The sequence below is a fragment of the Muscardinus avellanarius genome (assembly GCF_963383645.1).
Source record: "Muscardinus avellanarius genome assembly, chromosome: 13".
In the NCBI taxonomy this organism is placed as follows: domain Eukaryota; kingdom Metazoa; phylum Chordata; class Mammalia; order Rodentia; family Gliridae; genus Muscardinus; species Muscardinus avellanarius.
The window spans coordinates 26569472-26594402 of record NC_137799.1 but is presented as its reverse complement, the minus strand read 5'-3'; the positions used below and the strand labels follow the sequence as shown (position 1 = coordinate 26594402).

The 24931-nt window shown below is 42.9% G+C and overlaps 1 protein-coding gene across 3 annotated transcripts in view; it reads right to left on the bottom strand.

The window, feature by feature from the left end:
- Positions 1 to 22748, bottom strand: part of TMEM245 (transmembrane protein 245) — a gene marked incomplete at both ends in the record, with an annotated part of 94799 nt that extends 72051 nt beyond the window's left edge. For all 3 annotated transcript variants that reach the window (XM_080709425.1, XM_080709424.1, XM_080709426.1), the window contains 4 exons: positions 2092 to 2208; positions 9570 to 9671; positions 11509 to 11626; positions 22176 to 22748. In XM_080709425.1, coding sequence (XP_080565551.1) covers positions 2092 to 2208; positions 9570 to 9671; positions 11509 to 11626; positions 22176 to 22748 — 910 coding nt within the window. The remainder of the gene's footprint in view (positions 1 to 2091; positions 2209 to 9569; positions 9672 to 11508; positions 11627 to 22175) is intronic.
- Between the last annotated feature and the right edge of the window lie 2183 nt (positions 22749 to 24931).

The window sequence follows — 24931 nt, the reverse complement described above, 5'->3', positions numbered from 1 at the left end:
AATTCCTAGCACATAGAAGAATACCTCACATATTGTAGCCGAGCGTGGTGGAGAACATTTGTAATACCAGCATTCAGGAGGCTGAGACTGGAGGATCGCTGTTCATGAACAGCCTCAGCTACTTAGCAAGGCCCTACACAATTCAGTGAGATCCTGTTTCAAAAACAAAAAGGCTAAGCCGGGCGTGGTGGCACATGCTTGTAATCTCCGCACTTGAGAGGCAGAGGCAGGAGGATTGCGCAGGTTCGAAGCCAGCCACACTGGCTTAAGAGACCCTGTTTCCAAAAATAGAAAATAGGTCTGAGAGTGTAGCCCAAAAGTAGAAGGGCTTCCAGGAACTCCAGTACCACCAAAAATAAAATAAAATAAAATAAAATGACTAAAAAATAGGGCTGGGGTGTAGCTCTGGGGTACAATGCCCCTGGGTTCCATCTCCAATACCACACACACAAAAAAAGAATACCTCACATATTGTAGGTGCTCACTAAATTATTTATTTTTGATATGGGAGATTGAACCAAGGGCGTTCTACCTCCGAGCTACAACCCCAGCCCTACTTTTTATTTTTTTGTGTGTGTGTGGTACTGAGGGTGGAACCCAGGGCTTTTTCTACCTCCAGGTTATACTGCCAGACCTATTTTATACTGTTTTATTTGGAAACAGGGTCTCACTAAGTTGCTGGGAGCCTCACTAAGTAGCTGAGGCTGGCTTCGAACCTGTGCGATCCTCCTGTCTCAGCCTCCCTAGCGCTGGGATTACAAGCGTGCACCACCGTGCCTGGCCTTGTTTTACTTTTTTGTTTAAAACAGGGTCTCACTAAGCTACTAAGGGTCTTGCTAAGGTGCTGAGGCTGGCCTAGAAACTGCAATCCTGAGATTACAGGTATATATCACCATCCCCACTAAATATTTGTTAATAAACAATGTCTCCCCTTATTTTGGAACTTTTTATAGCAGCCACACAGTAGCCTGCTGAGCGCTGTATCATAAATTCTTTGGTGTTTCTTTTAACATTAAATGTTTAACTATGGGTAAACTTTACTGCTAAGATACCTTGCATCATGAACATCAGCTTACCTCACTAGAATTAACATTCTACTCTGAGGTTTAGGGCTAAAAGCCAAGCTAGTTATAGTACGCTCTTGTTTGATTTTGCTTTCTGAGTATACTTCTAATTTGCAAATTCCATATTGCTGAGTGAGCCAGACATTTGGAAGAGTAACAGTTTCGTAATCTAAAGATCATCTTTCCACTTAAAAAACAAGATTTGAAAAATAAATGCTCCCACTAATCTAATTCCTTTCTCCTAGATGATCCCTGCCTTCCAGGTGTGTCTAAAGTCAGTTCTTCTAGAAGAGCTCACCATCAGTATCCCTAACTCTACATACCTCAGGATGCCCAGCGTACACTGCGAAGGCGTTCCACCTTCCTCAATGCTCACAGTACCACACGACCCTAAAGCTGGTGTAAGTCTATCAGCTGCATCTCACAGACGCCTACAACTCCACATAGAACAAGCAGAAGGGGTCTATTTTAGGAAAACAGTCAATATGCATAGCACGAGATGACATGTCAATCAAACTTTTAGAATACAAGAGAGAGAATGCCAGAGAAATAGATGACTAGAAGATAGAAAATAAAAGCAACCAAGGGGAAAAAAGAAGGTAATGAGTTGAGGAAATGGAAACGGAACATAAAGGATTAGAGCAAACTAAAACAATGCAAGAGAACCAACAGAAGTAGAAGAAAAAAGTGGAAAAATAAGAAAGCATAAAGTATGTGGACAGGGGACTGTGGAAAAGGACACTGAGAAAAGAAAATATGATAGTAAAAACATTAAAGAAAGAAGAAGAAGAGCACTTCTAAATGAGGGTTGGAAAAAGAACCAATAAGAAACCCAAGAAAGTGAATAATTAGATAGATGGGGGGGAAATGATATAGAAAGACAAAAATGGAGGGTGGGAAAATAATCAGAACAAAACAAAACCAGCAAGACTAAGCAGCATCCTGTGATGCTGGTGTCCTCCTTTATCCTATATTCTATCTGCATCCTGTTTTCCAGAACAACGTAGGCCTTCACGACAGAAGTCACCTGCAGGCTGGGGGGAGGGCTGGTCTTCACTGCTCGACTCATACCCCGTGATGGAGATGGCCAGGTTTGCTAGAGTAGAAGCCGCCATGGAGATTACTTGCCCTGGTAACTCTGCCCCTGTAAAAGAAGCACACAGTCTTTAACTTTCTAAAGCAAATGAAGAAAGCAGGAAATATCTATTGCAAATTGAGACACAATCCTAAATTTTCAACAGCAATAAAACAAAATGATAATTTCTGATTCACTGAACCAATGAGAAGTCAGTAGAAAATTTTACTAAAAGTTCAAGTCTCACTCATTAGGGAACTTGATATGGCAGGTACGACAGATACTCCATATATAAATTTAAAGTGCTAGGTTTAATTTTTTAACTTTACAAGTTGATTTCAATGTATACTTCTGTCAAAAAAATATTGCCACAGCAAGTCAGAGAGTTACCTGATTAAACTATCTTACTCTGTTTTGTATTACTAAGTTCTAGTGCAGTATAACACAGCCCGTTTGGTGTTCTACTCCCTAAGTGAACATGCAAATGCATGCATGGTACTATGCAAAACCACGTAGAGCCACAAAGCACATAATAAGCACAGGCAAAATGCACTACCTGGAAATCTAAAAGAACATCATGGCTTTGTTTCATGGTATATGGTCCCACTTGAAGTTCCTAATAGGTCGTACCATGCTTAAGCATTTGTACTAAATTCAAATAAAACACTGACCAGCAAAAGAGGTCTGGAATGTTCAGCCACTGACCTGAAGTGGCAGACAGGGGAGACCAGTGCACACAGCACTAGACCCAGCCCCAAGGAATCAAGCAAAAGAGACATATATAAATTAAAGAGCCACATAAAAAAAAATGTGTGTTGGCAATTGCTATAAAGAGCTAGCATAATGGTACGTGCTTGGTAGGCTGAGATAGGAGGACTACAGGTTCAAGTGGAGAAATCGTTTCAAAATAAAATAGGGCTGAGGGTGTAGCTCAGAAATAGAATGCCCCTGGGCTCCACTCCCAGTTCCACCAAAAAAAAATTTTTTTGCTATGATGGGCTGAGTGTTTTGTGAGTTTCAAAGAGAAAAAGGGATGAGTGGGAATTAACCAGAGGAATGGAAAGAATAACTTCTGGGCAGAAGGCTTCTCAGAAAAATGTCCAGGAGAGATCTTTTTGGCAGGCCCCACTCAAGGGCAAAGTTTGAAGTATCCAGTGCTATTCTGGGATAGCAGAATAGAAAAAGAAAGAGAAAAAAAATTCCAATGTACCAAAAAAAATGAAAAGTATTCTCTCTTCTATAAGATTAAAATAAAAGAGAGAGCTGGACGTGTTGGTGCACGCTTGTAATCCCAGCATTTGGGAGGCTGAGACCAGAGGATAGTGGTTTATAGACAGCCTCAGCTACTAAGTGAGGCCCTACGCAACTCAGTGAAACCCTGTTTCAAAATAAAGAATAAACAAAAATTGGGCAGGGGGTGTAGCCCAGAGGTCGAATGTCTCTTGGTCCATCCCCCAGATACATCAAAAAAAAAAAAAAAGGGTCAAGGGTTCTGAATTACTAAACAGACCTATTGACAAGCAATTTAATTTAAACGATGAGCTCACTTTTGAGGCATCCAAAAAGTAGGTCTCCTAGTGGTTTTGAAGTAGCTCCAAAATAACAAGATCATCTTAATGCTCCTCAAATAGGGACTTTCAGTTCAGCGGCATTCTGTCTTGACACTGCTAAATGCCCACTAAGCATTCATTCACCAAATAGATGACTAGACTGTACGTATGCTGAGATAAGAGACTAAGACCTGGCCTCAAGTCCAGCCTAATGCTAAGACTATCAGCTCCAATTTGGTAAGTAAAGAGCTAATGTACAGCAAGTGCAGAATGGGAGCAGAGAGGACAGATCTAGTCCATGTTGCAAGGTCAGGGAAGGGTTTCCAAAAGAGCTATTCAAAAAGAACATTAAAAGATGTCATCCTTCAAATCCACTTACCAAAACACAGTCACACTGAGAAGACAGAACCCGTCTACCCTGGGAAGAAAGGAGAGGATGGTAGCTTACAGGCAAAGGTGAAACATGTTTCAGGAAGACACAAGAACAGATAAGGACACAAAGGCAAGAGAGAGTGGAGACCTCTTCAGAGAACTGCACAGGGTTCCATAAGGCCAGAATACAGGGTAGAATGGGAAGAGCAGAGAGGTACAAGGAAGTGGTACAACAGCCAAAGAACGCAAGGACTCAGGGCTAGCTAAGCACAGAGGCATTCTACCTCCAAGCTACACCTTCAGTCTTACTTACTTACTTACTTACTTATTGCAGTACTAGGGAATCAAACCCAGGGGCATTCTACCTCCAAGCTACATCCCCAGACCTATTTTATTTTTATTTTGAAACAAGGTTTCCCTAAGTTGCTGACAGTCTCCCTAAGGAGCTGAGGCTATCTGCAAACCTGCGATCCTCCTGTCTCAGCCTCCCAAGTACTGGGATTACAAGCAAGAGCCACCAAGCCTGGCTTAAATTCCTAATTTATCTGTGAATCAAGTGCAACAACGCATGTAAATGTTTGGAATGACACCTAGAACTAGGACGCACTCAGTAAGTCTTAACTCTTCTATACTACAACTGTACGCTTTGATAAACCCCACGCATAGGCTGCTGGTGCTTCTACAGTGTCTCTGAACCATCCCCTTCAGTCTACGGTGCAGACATTTCCCTAAGTCTCAGCCCCCTCAGTAGATATTTTAGACCTCCCCACAGAGCTAACTAAGATAGCTTACATGGAGTAGGCATTGGAAGGCTTGAGAAGAACAAAGCCAATAAATTAAATCTTCAAAAGGATGGCTTAAAGACTAATTCTCCAACCTGCTGATGTCACTAAAATATGCAATAAATGTTCAATAACTCTTAGCTACATTGAGATAAAATTATGTAACATCATTCTAGTTAATATACACATGAATCAGTCATTTTAGGGTAGCCTAATATTTCACAACAGCATGGATGGACTAGCACACAGAGAAAATCAACCAAGTGTATTTGAAACTGTGGACAGAAGGCCTGGCAACTGCTGTTGTTAAACAGATATACTTTTCTTTTTTCTTTTTTTTTCTTTTTTCTTTTTCTTTTTTTTTTTTTTTTTCAGTACTGGGGATGAAACCCAGGGGCATTCTACCTCTGAGCAATGCCCCCAGCCTTATTTTTTATTATTTTATTTTGAAACGGGATCTCACTGAGTTGCAAAGGGCCTCACTAAGAAGCTGAGGCTGGCTTGGACCTTGTGCGATTCTCCTGTCTCAGTCTCCCAAATGCTGGGATTACAAGTGCACGCCACCATGCCCGGCTCACAGATAACTTTTTAGTAACTGTTTTAATAAAACCCCAAGGGTCTGGACAGAAGAATTCTAGGCAAGGTCACGGTATTTGATAAAAAGCTCCAGTTAAAAATAGGCAGAGAAACAAGGGAACACAACCTTGGGACTCAAGGACCAAAAACAAGAAGAGGAAAGAGTATCCAAGGTTTCAAGTATCAGCCTTCCCAAGCGCAGGGGCAGTGTGAGGTGGGGAATCTACACAAGTGCAAACAAACAGGCCACTATCGGGCAGAAACTTGGGAGTCCAGCACACAGAAACAGATCACAAGGTCAGATTAAAATCTGTTAATACTAACTCAACAAAGAACCAACTAACTTTTTAATAATCATGAGAGAGTGCATTTTGAAACCAGTCTAAACAAGGAGATAATTCTTGATCAGCTTCTTTTTCACAGGAGAGTGGCAATTGCAGAAGTATACCCAAAGATGTTAGCTGGCAGGTGGCCCTGTATGCCAAGTAAAGCCTCCCCAAGCTCGCAGGTTCCTTGAAGAAGGCCTGTCTCTATCACTAATGTGGGAAATATATCTCCCTGTCCATCACTTCTAGAGTCGATTCACAAGGGGCTGGACATGGGCCAGAAGAAGATTCTCTAGGCTTGCTTAACTGATAGTAAGCATAACCAGAGAGTAGGAGATGAACAGTAAAAACAATTTAGTTTGTTCCTTTTTTTCCCAATTTATTCTTAACTGGATCAAACCTGTTCATCATTCATATTACATGCCATCCCAAACAAAACTACCAGACCTTCCTGGCAAAGACACCCTGTTCACTTAAAAATAATTACCAATGCCAGAAAGAAGAGCAATGGGCCATATCCTAGTCCTCTCAGGACGGATGCCCATATATTAAAGATACATCTGTGCTCATTCCCCTTATCTTTGAAGAAACTCCTCATACTCAGAGCAAAAAGCTCTCTGAGCCTACATCTCTTCATTTATAAAATAAGAGTAATCGCCAGGTGTGGTGGCATACGATTGTAATCCCAGTACTTGGGAGACTGAGACAGAAGGATCACAAGTCCAAGGACAGCCTCAATTTAGTGAGGCTCTCAGCAATTTAGGGAGACCCTGTTTCCAGATAAAATAAGTTGGAAGGTGTAGTTCAGAGGTAGAATGCCTCTGCCCCTGGGTTCAAGCTTCAGAAACACACACACACGCACACACACACGCATGCACACACACACACATAAAGAAGCACTGAGTGAACGACTACATTAAAAAGGGCTGACTAGCCAGGCGTGGTGGCGCACGCTTGTAATCCCCACACTTGGGAGGCAGAGACAGGAGGATCGCGCAGGTTCAAAGCCCACACGCGCGCTGACTTAGGAGACCCTGTTTCCAAATAAAAATGTAAAAATAGGTCTGGGAGTGTAGCCCAGAGGTAGAAGGGCTTCCAGTAACCCCAGTACCACCAAAAAACAAAACAAAACGAATAAAAAAAAGGCTGACTATACTCTATACTTGCTTTCCATATTAGTTGCCAAGGCAGAAAATTTACTTCCACTTACCTGATACATAATCACAGAAGAGTCTAACAAATTCTGAGCAGGAACACAGTATGTACAAAGAAAACATAGACAAGAAGATATAAAATAAAATCTTCCCTATTTTCTACAATCAGATATGTCATTAAAGTTTCTTTGTTTCAGATATTTTAAAATTCTTTTTTTTAATTTTTATTGGTGCATTGTATTCATATATCATAATGGGGTAAAAAACTTGTGTAGACATATATGCACACATCACCCAGTTAGCCCCTCCCCAGTCCCCATCCCATTCCTTCCCCAGCCCTCCTTCCCATGCTTGGCTTAGTGGTTGACTTCAATATGTTTAAGTATATCCTATGCTTTAGAGAGTTTCTTCTTCCTGATATTTTAAAATTCTAAGCATACAACTATGTATACAAAATATTGTAACAACTCTCAGACATTATTCATTAACCAAATAAGACTCTGACCCAGGTGTGTGTGTGTGTGTGTGTGTGTGTGTGTGTGTGTGTGTGTGTGTTAAAAAATCTGAAGGTATAAAAGCCATTAGTTAAACAATCTTAAAGAATCCACCATGCCGGGCATGGTGGTGAACGCTTGTAATCCCTGCGCTTGGGAGGCAGAGACAGGAGGATTGTGCAGGTTCGAAGCCAGCCGCGCACGCTGGCTTAAGAGACCCTGTTTCCAAATAAAAATATAAAATAGGTCTGGGAGTGTAGCCCAGAGGTAGAAGGGCTTCCAGGAATCCCAGTACCACCAATAAATAAATAAATAAATAAATAAATAAATAAATAAATAAATAAATAAATAAATAAATAAATCCACAAAGGGGGGGAAAAACAAATTCGGTGAAACTGCAGGATACAAGATCAATACACAAAAGAGTCATATTTCTATACACTGACAATGAGCCATACCAAAAGGAAACTAAGAAAACAGGATTAAAAAGAATAAGGAGTAAAAAAGGAGGTACAACACTTACACACTGAAAACTACAATACACCGCTGGAAGAAATTAAATGCCACTTCATACCCACTAGACAAACTATTATCAAAAATGGAAACTAGCTGGGCATGGTGGCGCACACTTGTAATCCCAGTACTTGGAAGGCTGAGAGAGGATTGCAGGTTCAAGACCAGCCTCGGCAAATTATCAAGACCCTGTTTCAGCTTGGAGTATAGCTTGAAGGTAAAATGTCCCTAAATTCAATCCCTAGTACCACCAAAAAAGAAAAAAGAAAACTAGGAAGTGTTAGCAAGGATGTGACGACATGTTACCCTCATGCTTTTGCAGGGTGGGAATGTGAAATGGTACTTCTGCTGCGGCAGTTTAAACACAGAATTAGCATATGACTTAGTAATTCTACCCCTAGGTAAATACTCAAAAGAACTGAAAATGGCTTATGGGTTATCAAAATATCACAATACTCATTTAATATATATGTGTGTTTGTGTGCGTGTGTGTGCGTGCGTGCGTGTGTGTGTGTGTGTGTGTGTGTGTATTTGGTTGTGGGGACTGGACCCAAGGGCATTCTACCTCCAAGCTACACTCTCAACCCTTTCTTTTTTTTTTTTTTTTTGGTGGTACTGGGGTTCCTGGAAGCCCTTGTACCTCCGGGCTATACTCCCAGACCTATTTTTACATTTTGTTTTATTTGGAAACAGGGTCTCCTAAGCCAGCGTGCGCGGCTGGCTTCGAACCTGTACTGGCTTCAAACCTGCAGATCCTCCTGTCTCTGCCTCCCAAACGCCGGGATTACAAGCATGCGCCACTACACCAGGCTTTCTTATTTAATTTGAAACATTGTCTTCATAAATTGCTGAAGATCTCCCTAAGTTGCTGAGGTTGGTCTAGAACCTGCCATCATCCTATTTCAGCCTCCCAAGTACCAGGGATATGACTAATATATACAATGTTTTTTGTTGTTGTTGTTGTTTTTAGTGGTACTGGGATTCCTGGACACCCTTCTACCTCCGGGCTACACTCCCAGACCTATTTTATATTTTTATTTGGAAACAGGGTCTCTTAAGCCAGCGTGGCTGGTTTCGAACCTACATGATCTTCCTGTCTCCGCCTTCCAAGTGCAGGGATTACAAGTGTGCACTACCACACCCAGCTTAAAAGTTAAATTTTAAAAAATAACTTTAAAAATTGGAAATGGGTATTGAAATAAATTCTTGCATATGAATGTTCATAACAGCACTATTTGCAATAGCCAAAAACTAAAATAACTCAGACATCCATCAACTGATGTATAGGTAAGAATATCTAGATGCTGAGATATTGCCTGCCCCCCCCCTAAAAAAAGGAATGAAGAACTGATTAGAATTTCCTTGTGGGGTGGTGATGAAAATGTCCTGGAATGAGATGGAGGTGATGGCTGTAGAATATTGTGAAAGTACTAAAGTCATTTAAAAATGGTTGATGTTTGCCTTATATGAGTTGTATCTCAATAAAGAAATAGTAAAAGAGAATATCACCTAAAAACCTAAGATATTTTAAATAAATTTACAATCTGTTCAGAGACCACTACAGATTTTTAGGTAAATTCAAAGCAATGCCATCATAGAATTTTTCAAAATGCTTCTAAGTAGTTTTTCAAAATACTTCTAAGAACAGTGCTCTATTTCTTACCAGGAGACTCTCTTCCATTGTGTTTTTCGTAGAGGGTACCCACAGACATCAGGAAAACAATAAGCAGGAACACTGGAATTCTCCATGAACCAGCCAGGGATGCTGAAAATTGTTAAGATTAACATTTTTAGTAAAATAAAAACCTAGTTGAAATTTTAAAAAGACTCCGTTTTATAGACTGACAAAACAATCTGGTATACATGCTAGTTACAAAAATTATTTCCCAGGTCAATTTTTTCTTCAAAACACCATTAGACAGAGAGATCTCAGTTCAAGGATTCTTGAAGTGCACCCCTGCTCTCACAAGCCTCTGGTCTAAAGAGCCAGGTATGTGCCAGCCTACCCTTAATGGGCTTATACTGCCCAAGGTATCCAGCCCATCCTAAGGCACAGCCAGGGTTTAAAGGCCACCCCAAACTGAAACCACCCATGCGACACCAGAAAGAACAGAACCAGACACAGAAGAGTATATATATCTTGCACCCAAAGGATCAAGAGCCCAGCAAAGCTCCCATGTGTACTCCTTGGTATGCAGTGCAAAAATATTACAAGTCACTAAGGATTAAGTCCTTATCTCTAACCATTTCTGTTTCTTTAAGTCCCTCTAAATGCTCATGGATAAACCTACCTACTTCCCCAAATTCAAAATAAGTCACATCAGATAGCAGGAGATTTTATAAACTCTAGCATTCCAGTTCAACAAATCTAGAGAATGCTGCTTTGTTTAGCATCACACTCTAAGCAGAGACATTTTCAACCAACTGTTTATTTTATTTATAGCAATAAACAGCTCTAAAAACTACTTTAAGCTATCCACTGCTTTGAGTTGCTGGATTTTGTTTTTAATTTTTAACCTAATATATGATGGAAACAAGAGTCCCTAACAGGGCAAGGTAGCAAACACCTGTGATCTCAATCTCTTGGCTGAGGCAGGATTGCAAATCTGAGGGCAACTTAGAGGGACTCTGTTCCAAAATAAAAAATAAAAAGAGCTGGACTTGTAATCCCAGCATTTGGAAGGCTGAGACAGGAGGACTGCAATTTACCAATAGCCTCAGCTACTACCCAGGGAGGCCCTTTGCAATTCATTGAGACCATTTCAAAATAAAGAATAAAAAACAGGGCTGGGTGTGTAGGTTAGACGTAGAATGCCCCGGGTTCCATCCCCAGTACCGCAAAAGAAAAAAAGAAAAAATGGGGGCTGTAGAGGTAGCTCAGTAGAAGGAAGGAAGGAAGGAAGGAAGGAAGGAAGGAAGGAAGGAAGGAAGGAGCCCCAACGATGTGTGTCATGTTAGGGTAAAAAAATAAACACTGGACACATCCTAGCAGCCACCCAGCTATCGGTGAGTGGTTTCACACAGTAGGACTCTCATTACTCTGAGCAGCTCTGACACTGACAATCTCCATGTTGAACATGGATTTGTCTCCTTCAAACTACTCATAACTGTTATTTCTTCCTCATGGTTAAATCTATTTATAAACTACTCTTTCACAGGACAGAAAGTCCTTAAATATTAGCAATAGGCCTCCTCACCTCTACCTCCTCCCCACCCCTATAACCCAGCCCCTTCCTCTTATCCAGAGTGAACAGCTCTGGTCCCTTCAACCACATGACACTAGTCATCTCTTAGCATCCTTGACTGTGTATCTATTTCCTCCCTGAGTATAACTCTCAGCAAAAAATCCTGATAGCTAAGTGTGCTCTACTTTTTGAGACATATTTACTTTTAAAGGACTTCATGTAATAAAAATAAAAGATATACATTTTAGAGCTTATCATTTTCATTAAATATTAGTCAAAGATTAAAGCATAACGTTTCCTAAATATTATTTTAAAGAATTTTAAATACATTATACGATAACAAATTCATTTTCATTCACAGAGTCAGCCTCTGCTGACCTTAACTAGACTTATTTTTCCAAAAACGAAGGGACCCACCTAAGTGAAAAAGCAATATAATCCAGACAGGAATTGAAATGGCTCTCAAGTAGCGTTCAGTGCTTGTGTTCCACTTGAACGAAACAGTCAACACATAGCCAACCACCAACGTCCAGATCTTAAAAGATAAAATATAGACACAGTTGTAAAATTAAGAATGCATCAAGATAAGCATACAGTTATACAGAGGACACAGCACAGAGAAGATGAAGATTCATGCCTACATCCCCCTCTCCTGTTTAAATAAAGTGTTCTGAAATAAATAGAAATTATGTGAAATTTGGAATTTCACATAATATTTAAATATTTCTAAAATATAGAAACTACATAATTTAACTTAGGACACACTAAAGTTCAAAACCCATCTTTAACTTCAGATATACTAAAAGTTCAAAACCCATCTTATACACAAAAATATTTAAGGTAAAATATTCACTATATCAGCTATCAGTTTAAATTAAAACCCAAATCTTGTGGAATCTCTGTCAATGTTTAGAAAAGAAATGAAAAGGAAAAAAGCAAGAAGGAAAAAACTATATAAAAAGAATCTGGTTAAACAGGTTCTACTTCATTCTACAAAATACACTTAATACTATGAAAGTAATTTTTTTATTAGAAAAACAGGCAGCCAGGCTAGCACATTACTATAATTCTAGTTCTGGGGAGGCGAAGACAGGAGGATTGCAGGTCTGAGGCCAGCCCAGCAACTTAGTGAGGCCCTTCGCAATTTGCTGAGACCCTGTGTTAAACTGAAAAACAAAAAGGACAAATCAGAGGTACACTGTCCCTGGGTTCAAGCCCCCAGGACCAAAGAAAAGAAGTAAAAGGCAGCGATCTGAGGCATGACCCTGTTGTAGAAACCATCCAAGTAACAGAGGGAAACTGATTCTCAGTTATTTGCACCAGTGAAGTAAGCCTGAGAAAATATTACTAGTGGAAGAAATAGCAACACTTAAAAAGAGGAGAATCAGCCAGCACCCTCACTCTATTCTCCATACACCAAAGCTAAATGGCTAAATGACCGGAGCTGAAGCAGCTCACAAGAAATCAGTGTAGCTCGCACGGAAACTTGTAGTTTTGGGTTTGAACCCCGGGGCATTCTACCTCCAACACACACCCCAGCTCTATTTTTTATTCTTTATTTTGAAACACGGCTAAGTTGTGGAGAACCCTCAGTAAGAAACTGAGGCTGGCCGCAAACCTGTGATCCTCCTGTCTCGGCCTCCCAAGTACTGAAAATACAGTAACTGGGATTACAAGTGTGCACCACCATGCCCAGCCTAAAATACAAGTTTCTGAGCTGGGTGTGGTGGTGCACACTTGTAGTCTCAGTACTTGGGAAGCTGAGACAGGAGGATTGCAGGTTCCTGGCCAGCTTTAGCTACTTAGTGAGGCCCTCTACAACTGAGAGAGAGACCCTGTTTCCAAATAAAGAATAAAAAATAGGACTGCAGTTATAGCTCAGAGGTATACTACCCCTGGGTTCAATCTCTAGTGTCGGAGGGGAGAAAAAAAGAAAAAAACTTGTATTTTAATAAAATACGTATAAAAGATGAAAGGAATGCATAATCCAGAACAAATTTGAGGACTAGTAAAGTCTAAAAAGTAAAATTCAAGTTTAACATGAGCCTCCCCCCAAAAAGGCAAATAAAAAAAAAAAAAACTTCAAATCTAATTAAGAGCATAAAGAAAAAAGAACTGAAAGGATTACTACAAAAGTGGGAGGGGGAATGTCCTATCTCTTACATAACTGTAAACACATCTATCACTAAAAATAATGCTTAAGTCTTAAAATGTACATAGCTTCTGGCTTGATAATTCCACTTTGAAATTTATTCTTACAAAATAAAGATAGATTCTGGAAGACCTCTGGATGTCCAGAAACTCATCAGAATGTGATTTAGAAGAGTAAGCAGGTGTTTACCCAGAAGGTCAACAACCAGGAAATGATTAACTACAAATGGGATTCAAGCAATAAAATGTTACACAACCATTAAAACTGTTTTTAAAAGTACAAAGACTACATAGTTTTAAAATTCCTAGCACAGTATTAAAAGGAAAATACCAAAAACCCTCACACATTTGACATGATCATATCTACTATATGGTAAGGAAAAAGGAAATGTACTAAAGTTAAGTGTTTGTACTAGGGAGATAAAAATGTTTTTCCTTTTCCTTATTCTTTTTTCCCTCTCTATACTAGGAAGAGTCCAAGGTTCTTGGGTAAACAAAGACTGTGTTGAACCCCTATCCTTTACCTTTTTCTGTATTTTCCAAATTGCCTATATTGAGAACTAATTCTTTTATAATGAATTTATTTTGTAATATATTAAAATATTTTCCTGTAAAACCAAGTCTTAAAATAACTTGGAAAGCCAGGCATGGCAGCAAATACTGTAATCTCAATAACTGAGAGGCTGAGACAGGAGGATCGAGGCCAGCATCAGCAACTTAGTGAGGCCCTCCACAACTTTAGGCCCAGTTTCAAAATAAAAAATAAAGTGGGCTGGTGTAGCTCAGAGGTAGAATGCCCTTAGGTTCAATCCTCAATACCAGAGGGAAGAGAAAAAGAAAGACTGTATACTTCTGATTTTTTTAAGAGAAATTCAGTCTAAAAAAAAGAAGTACTCTTATCTAATAAACCTAAATCTCACAAATAATCTCCTTTTAGCCTAAAACAACTAGCTGTTTAAATTGACTCCCCAGTTCTACTTTTAAGAATCCTTCATACTGTGCAGATAAATGTCAAAATATCATCATTAGTGAGCCAGGCATGGTGGCTCACAGTTGTAATTCCAGCATTTGGGAGGCTGAGACAGGAGGATTGGGGTTTGTGGCCAGCCTCAACTACTTAATGAGGCCCTTTGTAATTCAGTGAGACCCTATTTCAAAATAAAGAATAAAAAATAGGGCTGGGGGTGTAACTCGGAGGTAGAATGTCCCTGGGTTCCATCCCCAGTACGGGGGGTGGGGGTGGGGATCCCCATTAGTAGAGAGCCTGGTGCCACGCACCTATATAATTCCAGTACCTGAGAGGCAGAGATAGGAGGATCTCAGGTTCAAAGCCAGCCTCAACAATTCAGTGAGGCACTCAGCAATTTAACAAGGCCCTCAACAACTTGGTGAGACCCTGTTTCAAAATAATAAATAAAATAGGGCTGGGGGTGTAGCTCAGAGGTAGAACGCCCCTCGGCTCAATTCCTAGTAACACACACACACATATACACATGCACACACACACACACACACACACACACACAAAATGTAACACAAATTCAGAACTGAGAAAATCTGTTAGAAACACTTTCTAAAAGGAATGGGAAGGGGGGAGTATTTATGTTATAGCAGTATTAAAAAGAAAGACATCTATCTCTAAATAAGGAAAGGGGTCCAGAATACAAGGATAAGTGAAAGGGCAAAGTACAGAATTATATGTAAGAGATCCCATTTTTGTTTAAAAAACAAAAAGAACAAAACCCCTAAATTTCATATGTTCACACAAGCACAGAAATAAACTTGGAAGGCTATACATCAGTTAAAAGTAGTAACATCTGTACAGGGGTTACAGTGGTGCAAAAAGAGATGATTTCTTTTTACCGCATAAACTTCTATGCTGCTTCAATTGTTTTGTTTTTGCAGAATGCCCCTGGGTTCAATCTCCAGTACTGCCAAAAAATAATAATAATCCACAAAATTTTGCTAAATCTTTAAAATAATTTAGCAAAATCCTACATTTGATACACAATTTCGCCGTTTCTTTTTTGTTTTTGCGGTGCTGGAGAATCAACCCAGGGCCTCGCATGGCAGGCAAGTGCTCTACCAATGAGCTATCTCCCAGCCTCGATGAACAATTTCTAGTCTCAGGCTCCCAAAGAGATTTTTATTCTTTTTTGTTGTTGTCTTTTATTTTATTTATTTATTTATTTATTTCGGTGGTGATACTGGGATGAACTCAGCACACTCTACCTCTGACCTACACCCCCAGACATATTTTATTCTTCATTTTGAAACAGGTTCTAAGTTACTGGGGGCCTGGCTAAATTGCTGAGGTTGACCTCCAACCTGTGGCCCTCCCATCTCACCTCCCAAGAACTGGGATAAAAAGTGTGCGCCACCACGCCTGGCAAGAGTTTTTTAATCTGAAGGCTTCATTAACACCAAAGCTGAGGTTAACAAATCAATGTCAGCTATATTTAACCTATGAACAAACCTGATCATGTGTGAATTTTCTTTCACTTATAAATCAATGAGACAGATAAGAGGACATACTTTTCCAAGTTTATTTTCTTCAATACAATGTGTCCTTTTCAAAACACAGAGTCCATAATCATTTTGCAGCACCAAGGTGCCAGATACTACATAAGACTACATAAAATCTGGCAACATTCAGCCCCCCAATTAAAACTAATAACTACGGCAGCAACTTGGTGAGAGACCCTGTTTCCAAAAATATAAAATAGGTCTGGGGGTATAGCCCGGAGGCAGAAGGCCCTGGGTTCCAGCCCTAGTCCCACACACACACAAAAAGACCCATAAATAATCATATTTCCTTTCACTTAACGCCATTAACCATACACTATAAACTTTTTGAACTACCTATTATGTGCACTAAAACATAGCAGAGATTGTCTTTTAGACTATCTTCATACTGTTTATTGTCATCTGGATATCATGCCCCAGCATTATTTCAATGTTTTATTTTGAAACAGGGTCTCACTAAGTTACTAACATGCTGGCCCGGAACCCGCAATCCTCCTGTATCAGCCTCCCAAGTCCTGGGATCATAGGGGTGTGCCACCATGCCCAGCACCCGAACTCTAATTTGCAAACTATTCTCTTTGTCACATGGCAACATTCTCTTTGTCACATGGCAACATAGAGTCAGTAACTTTTATAATCTATTTTTTTGAACCATTTAAGAACTAAGCCTTGGACATGTCTCTTCTCTGTTGCCAGATAAACAGAAAGAAACCTAGGGTATAAAAATGGAACAGAGTAGGCCCCAACACGTGGCCAGCAAGCATTTCCTAAAGGACTCTTGTGATCTCTAAAATAGAACATTAAAGAAACTTAGACACAGTCCACGTAAACCCCTCTCTTGACACACTGGGATCAAGTGGCTCGAGGAGAGCCCTGGTCGACGCCGGTCCCTCAGCAGTAAGTGGCAGACTTGAGTCTGTAACTGAAGCTTTTCTGATCGTTCTACTATTCTTTACACACACACACACACACACACACACACACACACACACACACACACACACACACCAGTACTGGGGATGTAACCCAGAGGCATTCTACCTCTGAGCTACATCCTCAGCCTTATTTTTTTTATTTTTTACTTTGAAACAGGGTCTCACTAAGTTGCAGAGGGCCTCGCCAAGTAGCTGAGGCTGGCCACGAACCTGGGATGCTCCTATCTCAGCCTCCCAAGTACTGAGATTACAAGCGTGTGCGCCACCCCACCTGGCCTATCTGTTGCTTTTTTCCCTTCATCTTTTTTTGTTTGTTTTGAGAGGGAAGGAGAGAGGAGTACTAGAAATTGAACTCAAGAGGGCAATCTACCTCTGAGCCCTTTCTGTTTATTTGGAAACAGAGGCTGGCCTTGAACCTTCTATCCTCCTGTCCCAAGTCTCCCAAATACTGAGATTACAAACATGTGCTACCACATCCAGCTAAAATGATTTTGGCGGGGAGGGGGACAGCAGTACTGGGGATTGAACCCAGGGCCTCATGCAAAGCAGGCAAGTGCTCTACCACTGAGCTGCATCTCCACTCCAATTTTTTTTAAAGTGTTCTGAAATCACTATCAGGACAGTATTGTAATATGCTCATACCTAAAGGACCTGCATTTTTCACCTATAAAGAACACGGGGTGTTAGGAGGGAACTGGAGTCAAGGGGAAGAGGTGCGATAATCTAAAGTAACATGAAGAGAAGCTAAACCACCAAGATAAACTAGGGAAAGGAAAAAGGCACTGAGAATACTATAAAAAAAAAAAAACTGCAAAGGTACACGGGGAGAGAGAGAAGGGACTAAGGTTTCTAGATCATTAGAATCCAAGGGCTTTGGGGGAACAACTTGGTTAGTCCAGTCCTGATATTCTTTTATATTTTTCCTGATAACTAAAATCCATTTATAGTTGTTTTTTTTTTTAATTAAACTAAAGTCTTTAAACACAATGCATTGGGGAAAACGTGCTTAAATCCTTCCTGAAGGTTACCACGAAGAGTCAGGGTGACAGTGGGACTTTGTTGGCTGACAGGTCCAATGAACGCCATTTCCTGATGGCATGGGCAGGTCAACCTCTAAATTACTTTCTCAGATATGAAATTACTTCCTCCTGTTCCCCAGGACTGTGTTAAGAGTGAAACTATAGCCGGGCGTGGTGGCGCACGCTTGTAATCCCCGCGCTTGGGAGGCGGAGACAGGAGGATCACACAGATTCGAAGCCAGCCTCTCTGGTTTAAGAGACCCTGTTTCCAAAAAATATATATAAAATAGGTCTGGGAGTGTAGCCCGGAGGTAGAAGGGTTTCCAGGGACCCCAGTACCACCAAAAAAAAAAAAAAAAAGAGTGAAACTACACTCATGAAAGAACCTAATCCAGTGCCTGGCACATGGTACATGTCCAAAGGTTGTATCTTAAATGCATCAACTCTCAGCTCACCCAAATGTGGTTTTGCTCTAACGTAACTTCTCTCTGCCTCTCTCACCTATGCCTCTCTGCAGCAACAGGCTCACATTTGTAAACTGTCTAGAAAGCAGTTTGGGCTCACAAAACCAAGCTGCTACAGGCTGAGATAGCAGAGTGGGTTCCCGCCAGCCCGGTGACCTGCTCTTGCTTCATGTCAGGGCTTAATCAGCACTTTCCACTGAGCACATCTCGCCCCCACCCAACTACCCAGCCCTAGGCACTGCTGCGGCAAAACCCAACTGTCTCGTTTCCCTCAAATTCAGGTCGACTCAGAGGCTCAACTCGTTCATATTTTGCCCTTCCACCATTCCCTACTCCCAATCCATTTATACTGGCCCTTTTATAAGAAAATCGTGTTTAACCCCATTCTTTTCTCCCTTATTCCCATCACTGTGGCCAAACAACTGGATTACAAGCCTTTTTAAAACCATTCATTGTAGAGCAGAGGACTTAGCTCAGTGGTAGAGCATGTGCTCAGTATATGAAGGTCCTGGGTTCAATTCTCACTACCACCAAAAAAAAAAAAGCATTACTTGGCTTGGCCTTCCTCTTTTCAACACCCAGTCAACACATCTTGTCCCTTCTCTTTCACTCATCACCTACCACCCACATAAGCAAAATACAAACATGAGGGTTTCTTGTCAATAGAAAGAAATCTATTGTAATCCCAGGTACCTTTTCCCAGGTACTCAATCCTTAACTGTTCCTACTGAGTATCTGGGAGGGGCTGGCACAGATGACTGTTTCCCCGACCATGCCAACTTAACCCACATACTCAACCTTTGCTCCAACTGAAAGCACATAATACTCATATATGGCAGGCTTTTCTGTTTCAAATTTCCTACAGTTTGATGGCTATGATTCTTGGGTAGTATCAATAGTCAAAAATTTTAACAGATTTAGAGATGTGTCAGACTTTGACAAGACTGAATTTCTTGGAGATAAGAGGCATGTCATACTTTTTAACAGCACACAGTGGTCTGCCTTCTATATAAGAGGCATTTAATCCACATAACTGAACTAGGAAACAAGATAAAAGAGCACTGAACTGGGTTTCATAAAAATGAACCCCAGGGCTTGTGACATAACTCAGCGGTAGGGCACCTGTCTAGCTTGCTGTGGCTCTGGGTTCAGAGAGAGAGAGAGAGAGACGGAGGGAGGGAGGGAGGGAGAAAAGGAGGGAAGAACAAAGGAAGAAAAACATTTGCTCATAAACTATGTGATTTGGGGGCAGTCATTCTGACCCTGTAGCCCATAATTCATAGTGAGCATTTATCTGTATGCCTAAGAACTCCATTAGAATAAACTCATCTATGAGGCTGGGGCTTAACTCTGTATAGAGCACCTGCTTAGCATGCATAAGTCCCTGCATTCAATCTCCAGCACACACACACACACACACACACACACACACACACACACACGATATGTCCATTGTTCATTTATGACCATACGCACCTTGAAGACAGGGCTTGCCTCTTACTTACTCCCTTTATGAATCCTTCACAAAGTCCAGTACCTAACAACATGCTCGACCAACTTTAAGTCTGAGCTGGGAGGTGACACTGATAGGGCAAGAGAAGGAAATAACCTCAGACCATTCAAAACCTTGCTTAACAGATGGGAATTATTTCTCAACTTAATGATGTCAACATGCTTTGACCTTTGCACAGAAAAAAGTGAACCAAATTATTCTAAATGGTATTGGTATTTCTCTGTCCTCCCTTTTTTGGTGGTACTGGAGTTCCTGGAAGCCCTTCTACCTCTGGGCTACACTCCCAGACCTATTTTATACTTTTATTATATTTGGAAACAGGGCCTCTTAAGCCAGAGCAGCTGGCTTCGAACCTGCGCGATCCTCCTGTCTCCGCCTCCCAAGAGCGGGGATTACATGCGTGCACCACCATGCCAGGCTCTCTGCCCCTTTTGATGGGGTGGAGGAACAATACTGGGCCTTATGCGTGCTAAGAAAGCTTAATCACTCAGCTACATCCCTATATCCCCAACTTTAAAGTACTGATTTAGCCGGGCGTGGTGGTGCACGTTTGTAATCCCAACATTTGGGAGGCGGAGACAGGAGTATCGTGCAGGTTGAAAGCCAGCCTCAGCTACTTAGTGAGGCCTTTGCAACTCAGTGAGACCCTGTTTCAAAATAAAGAATAAGCCGGGCGTGGTGGCACACGCTTGTAATCCCCGCGCTTGAGAGGAGACAGGAGGATAGCACAGGTTCGAAGCCAGCCGCGCTGGCTTAGGAGACCCTGTTTCCAAAAACTAAAAAAAAAAAAAAAAAAAAAAGGTCTGGGAGTGTAGCCCGGATATAGAAGGGCTTCCAGGAACCTCAGTACCACAAAAAAATAAATAAAGAAAGAAAAATAAAAATAAAGAAAGAATAAAAAATAGGAGGTAGAATGTCCCAGGGTTCCATCCCCAGTACTGCAAATAAATGAAGTACTGATCTACATTCTTAACTTTTTAATACTGGAGATTGAACCTGGGGGCATTCTACCTCCAAATTACACCCCACCCTTTTTATTTTGAAACAGGGTCCCCTGGAGGGTTTCCCTGTGATCTTCCAGTCTCAACCTTCCAAGTACAGAGATTACAGGCATGAACCACCACACCCTGCTTCATTCTTAACATTCGTAAGTGTCACTTGTGGGTTTTTGTGTTTGTTTGTTTGTTTGTTTGTTTGTTTGTTTTGGTACTGGGGATGGAACCTAGTAGCATTCTACCTCTTGAGCTACAGTGTACCCCAGTCCCATTTTTTACTCTTTATTTTGAAACCGGGTCTCACTGAGTTGCAAAAGGCCTCACTAAGTGGCTGAGGCTGTCCTCAAACCACAATCCTCCTGTCTCAGTCTCCTAAATGCTGGGGTTACAGGCGTGTGCCACCATGTCTGGCTTTCCACTTGTTAACAATTCCCAGTAAATACATGGATAAATACATGGATAAACAATGTGGTTTGAGTCAGTCTGTGTTGCTAGGTGATCTTTCAAATTCCTTCCAATTCTAAAGCTCCCTGATCTAAAAATAAATTTAGGGCGATCCAAGCATCACAATCTACTTCTCTTTCACCCTGTACACTGCTGTAATCTAAGCAGGTGGGGATGTGCCTCGGTTACCTTATAACAAAAGTAGTTCCCAAGAAGTAGAGTGTGGAGAGCAAGAGGCCACTCAACACCCAACTAACTCTTTGCAAACTATATTAAAATGACCTCAGCCGAGTATGCTTGTAATCCCCCTACTTGGAGGCTGAGACAGGAGGATCGCGGTTCGCGGCCAGCCTCAGCTACTTGGCGAGGCCCTCTGCAACTTAGTGAGGCCCTGTTTCAAAAAATAAATAATAAATAGGGCAGAGGGGGGGGGTGTGGCTTGAAGGTAGAATGGCTCTGGGCTCGATGATCATTACCGGAACAAAAAATAAAAAATGGCCTCAAGTCAGGATAGCCCAGTGAGGAACACTTTGCTTTAGGACTCGAGAAAAGGACGTTGGCCAGCCCCTGCTTTGTCCCTAATTAGCCCAGGCCTGGTAAGCAGTCACCGTTCCTACAGTAGGATAGCAAAACGGGCTAGAATCTCCGGGGTCCCTTCCATCTCTGGCATCCTGATGTGCAGAAGTCGGGGTGACCAAAGCACCCCTCCCTCTCCAACCAGGAGTACAGCTAAGCACCCACTCCAAGTTCTGGAGCCAATACAAGATAGAACAACACTTCTCGGCCAGATCACCTGTCCCCCTAGTAGGGCCCAATAAAAAGGCAGGGCTGTTTGAAATCACAACGGCCTCCCTCTGGAAGGAAGTGTTCCAAGTTCCTCAGGCGTGGGAAGGTAGGCGAGACTGGCACTGGCAGCAGCTCAGCGGCGGACCTCGGACCGCCTTTTGGCAAGGAGGAGGAGCTGCAGGACTGCGCCCCCCGCGAACCTCGGGTGCGGGAACCTGCTCCGCGAGCCCGCCGCTCGCTCGCTCACTCACCCACAGGCTGCTGAAGTAGTCCAGCCCGCGGCAGATGAGCGCGCCCGCGTGCGCCAGCAGCACCTGCACGCCCAGGTAGCTGCCCAGGTAGTAGAGGCCGTAGAGCAGCGGGCCGCCGGCGCCCAGCAGCAGCAGCAGGCGGCGGCGGCGCAGCGCCTGCTCGCCCAGGACCTCCACGCCGTAGTCGGCGAAGCAGAGCGGCAGCAGCAGCGCGGCCAGCACGATGGGCGTGTGCGCGCGGTGCAGGCGCCGCAGCCAGTGGCGGCCCAGGCGCGTCAGCGAGCTCTTGAAGGGGTGCAGGAAGGTGCCGCACAGCACGGCCCAGAGCAGCGGCCGCAGGAAGGCCTCCAGGATGAAGTAGACGAGCACGGCGGCGCCGCAGCACAGGCACACGAACAGCACGGCGCCCGTGTTGTAGAAGGCCTGCTTGATGGGCTTGTCGAAGCGCAGCGCCAGCGCCGCCGTCCGCGGGGTCTCGCTGCCGCCCGGCCCCGGCGCGCGCGGGACCCGGGGCTCCAGCCGGGGAGAGTCCCGCGGGCCCGGCACCTCGGCAGGCTGGCCGCCGTCGGCCATCGCGCCTCCGCCGCTGTTGCTGCCGCCGCCGTGGAGGCGGAGCCGCGGGCGGAGGCGGGGTGCTGCAAGGCCTTGTGGGAGCCGTAGTGTGGGCCACGAGCGCGCCGGCGCGAGAAACTACCAATCCCAGCGCGCCTGGCGAGGCCCTGCCCCCGCGCGCCCGCCGTTCATTGGTCCCCGCGGGTCCAAGCGGCTGAGCCCTCAGAAAAAGTTTAAAAAGCTCGCGTCCCTCATTGGTGGATGTCAACTTCTCTCGGCTGAATTCCCAAAGTGGCGCTGCGTTCGGAGACCGCAGATCCTGGCTTCGCCCGAGTGTTTCTAAAAGACCGCTTCCCCGACCGTTTTGATGTTATACTTAATAAACACTTTTAAAACCTTAGCTGCATGCACGTTTTTGTAGTATTGGGGCTGGAACCTAGGGGCGTCCTACCTCTGGGCTACACCCCCAGCCCTTTTTATTTTTTATTTTGAAACAGGGTCTCCAAAGGTTGTTAAGGGTCTCGCTAATTTTCTGAGACTGCCCTCGAACCTGCGATCTTTCCGTCGCAGTTTCCCAAGTACTGGGATTACAGGCGTGCGCCACCACGCCTGGCTGCTCTGGTGTATTTGATAGGATTTTGTGAGTGTGTGCAGTACACTGGATTGAACCCAGGAGGCCCTATTACTGAGGCACATCCCAGCCCTTCTTTTTTAATTTTTTATTGTTATTTTATTTTGACATGGGGTCTAGTTAAATTGGCCACAAACATGAGATCCCCGTGCCTCAGCCTCCCTAGTCGCTGGAATTGCTGGCGTTTCTGAAAGGATTTTAAAAGTGGTTACATGTGGCAGACCCTATTCTAAGCGGCCTCACTCCTGTTGTTACCAGGTGAAAGTTAAGGATATTCCGCAGGACCTTAATCCATGCTTTTCTGCATGGCAAGCATTCAAACAGGAGGCACCAACGAGAGAATTTAAGAGAAGAGATGGCGTCATGTGAGTAAGGCTATGATAAAAGAAGGCGGGGTTACATTCCAGAGAAAAGTGTCTGGGCTGGGCAGCTCTCCTGGATTGGAAATCAGCGTGGAACGCCACCTGTCGGTCCTGTATTCCCTCTAGACACCTCTTTCTCGTACAGGGTTCTTTTGGGATGGTCCGCTGCCCTTTGTACAGCTCACCTTCGTGACTGTGTAGAGCGTGGGATAAAATATAGCATAGTTGTAATCAAATACTATGGGATAGAATATTCTAGGATAATTGTAAGCAAATATGAGATTGAATACTATAGGACAGTTGGAAGCAGATGTTATGGGATAGAATATTATGGGATGGTTGTGAACAAGTAATTATAAGCCAACAATAAGAAGAAAGATAAACAGTCCAGCATCCAGAAAAATCCTATATAAAGAAGAACCCAAGGCTGTTTAGATGAGAGTGAAGCGAGTGGTTGCCAGGCGCCACAACTGCCCCCACTTTGTTGAGCCCTGTCAGCCGAAAGGGTCAGCCTGAAGTGACTGTTGATCGTCAGGCACCAAGTCCTCTGCCTCCAAGAGGAGACACAGGCCCTTCCTGCCTGCCTCTCAGACTAGGGGCTCTGAAGCCCCCCAGGGATGACTAGACCATGGTCAACAGCCAGAAACCTCCCATCTCACAGACGGGACTTTCAAATTGGACTTTGAACTAACACTGTGTGAACTATGAAAAGTGACCTTAAAAATTGTGCAGAAGTGCTGAAATATGCTTTGACTCCCTGTTTGACCAAAGTCCTCTAGGGACAGGCTTGAACATCCAGTGGTGACTATCCCCTTTTGCTTTCTGATCAATAAAGCTGACATTGTAGAACAACACATATTGTGTGTGCCTTATCTTGCAACACCTCTGCCTGGTCTCCACCCCTTCACAAGGACAGGGGACCAACCTGAGGCTCTTCAGGGGGACTTAGCCTTCTAATGTTTCTGGAATTTTCTGTGTGTGTGTGTGTGTGTGTGTGTGTGTGTGTGTGTGTGTGTATTACTGGAGATTGAACCCAGGGGCGTTCTACCTCTGAGATATACTTTGTGTTGAAAACAGGGACTTGCTAGGTTGCTGAGGTCCTCGATAAATTGCTGAGGCTGCCCTCCAACATGTGATGGTCCTGTCTCAGCTTCCCAAGTACAACCCCACAGTGCTGCATTTTTCTAGCCTTGGCTATTGGCTATTTTCAC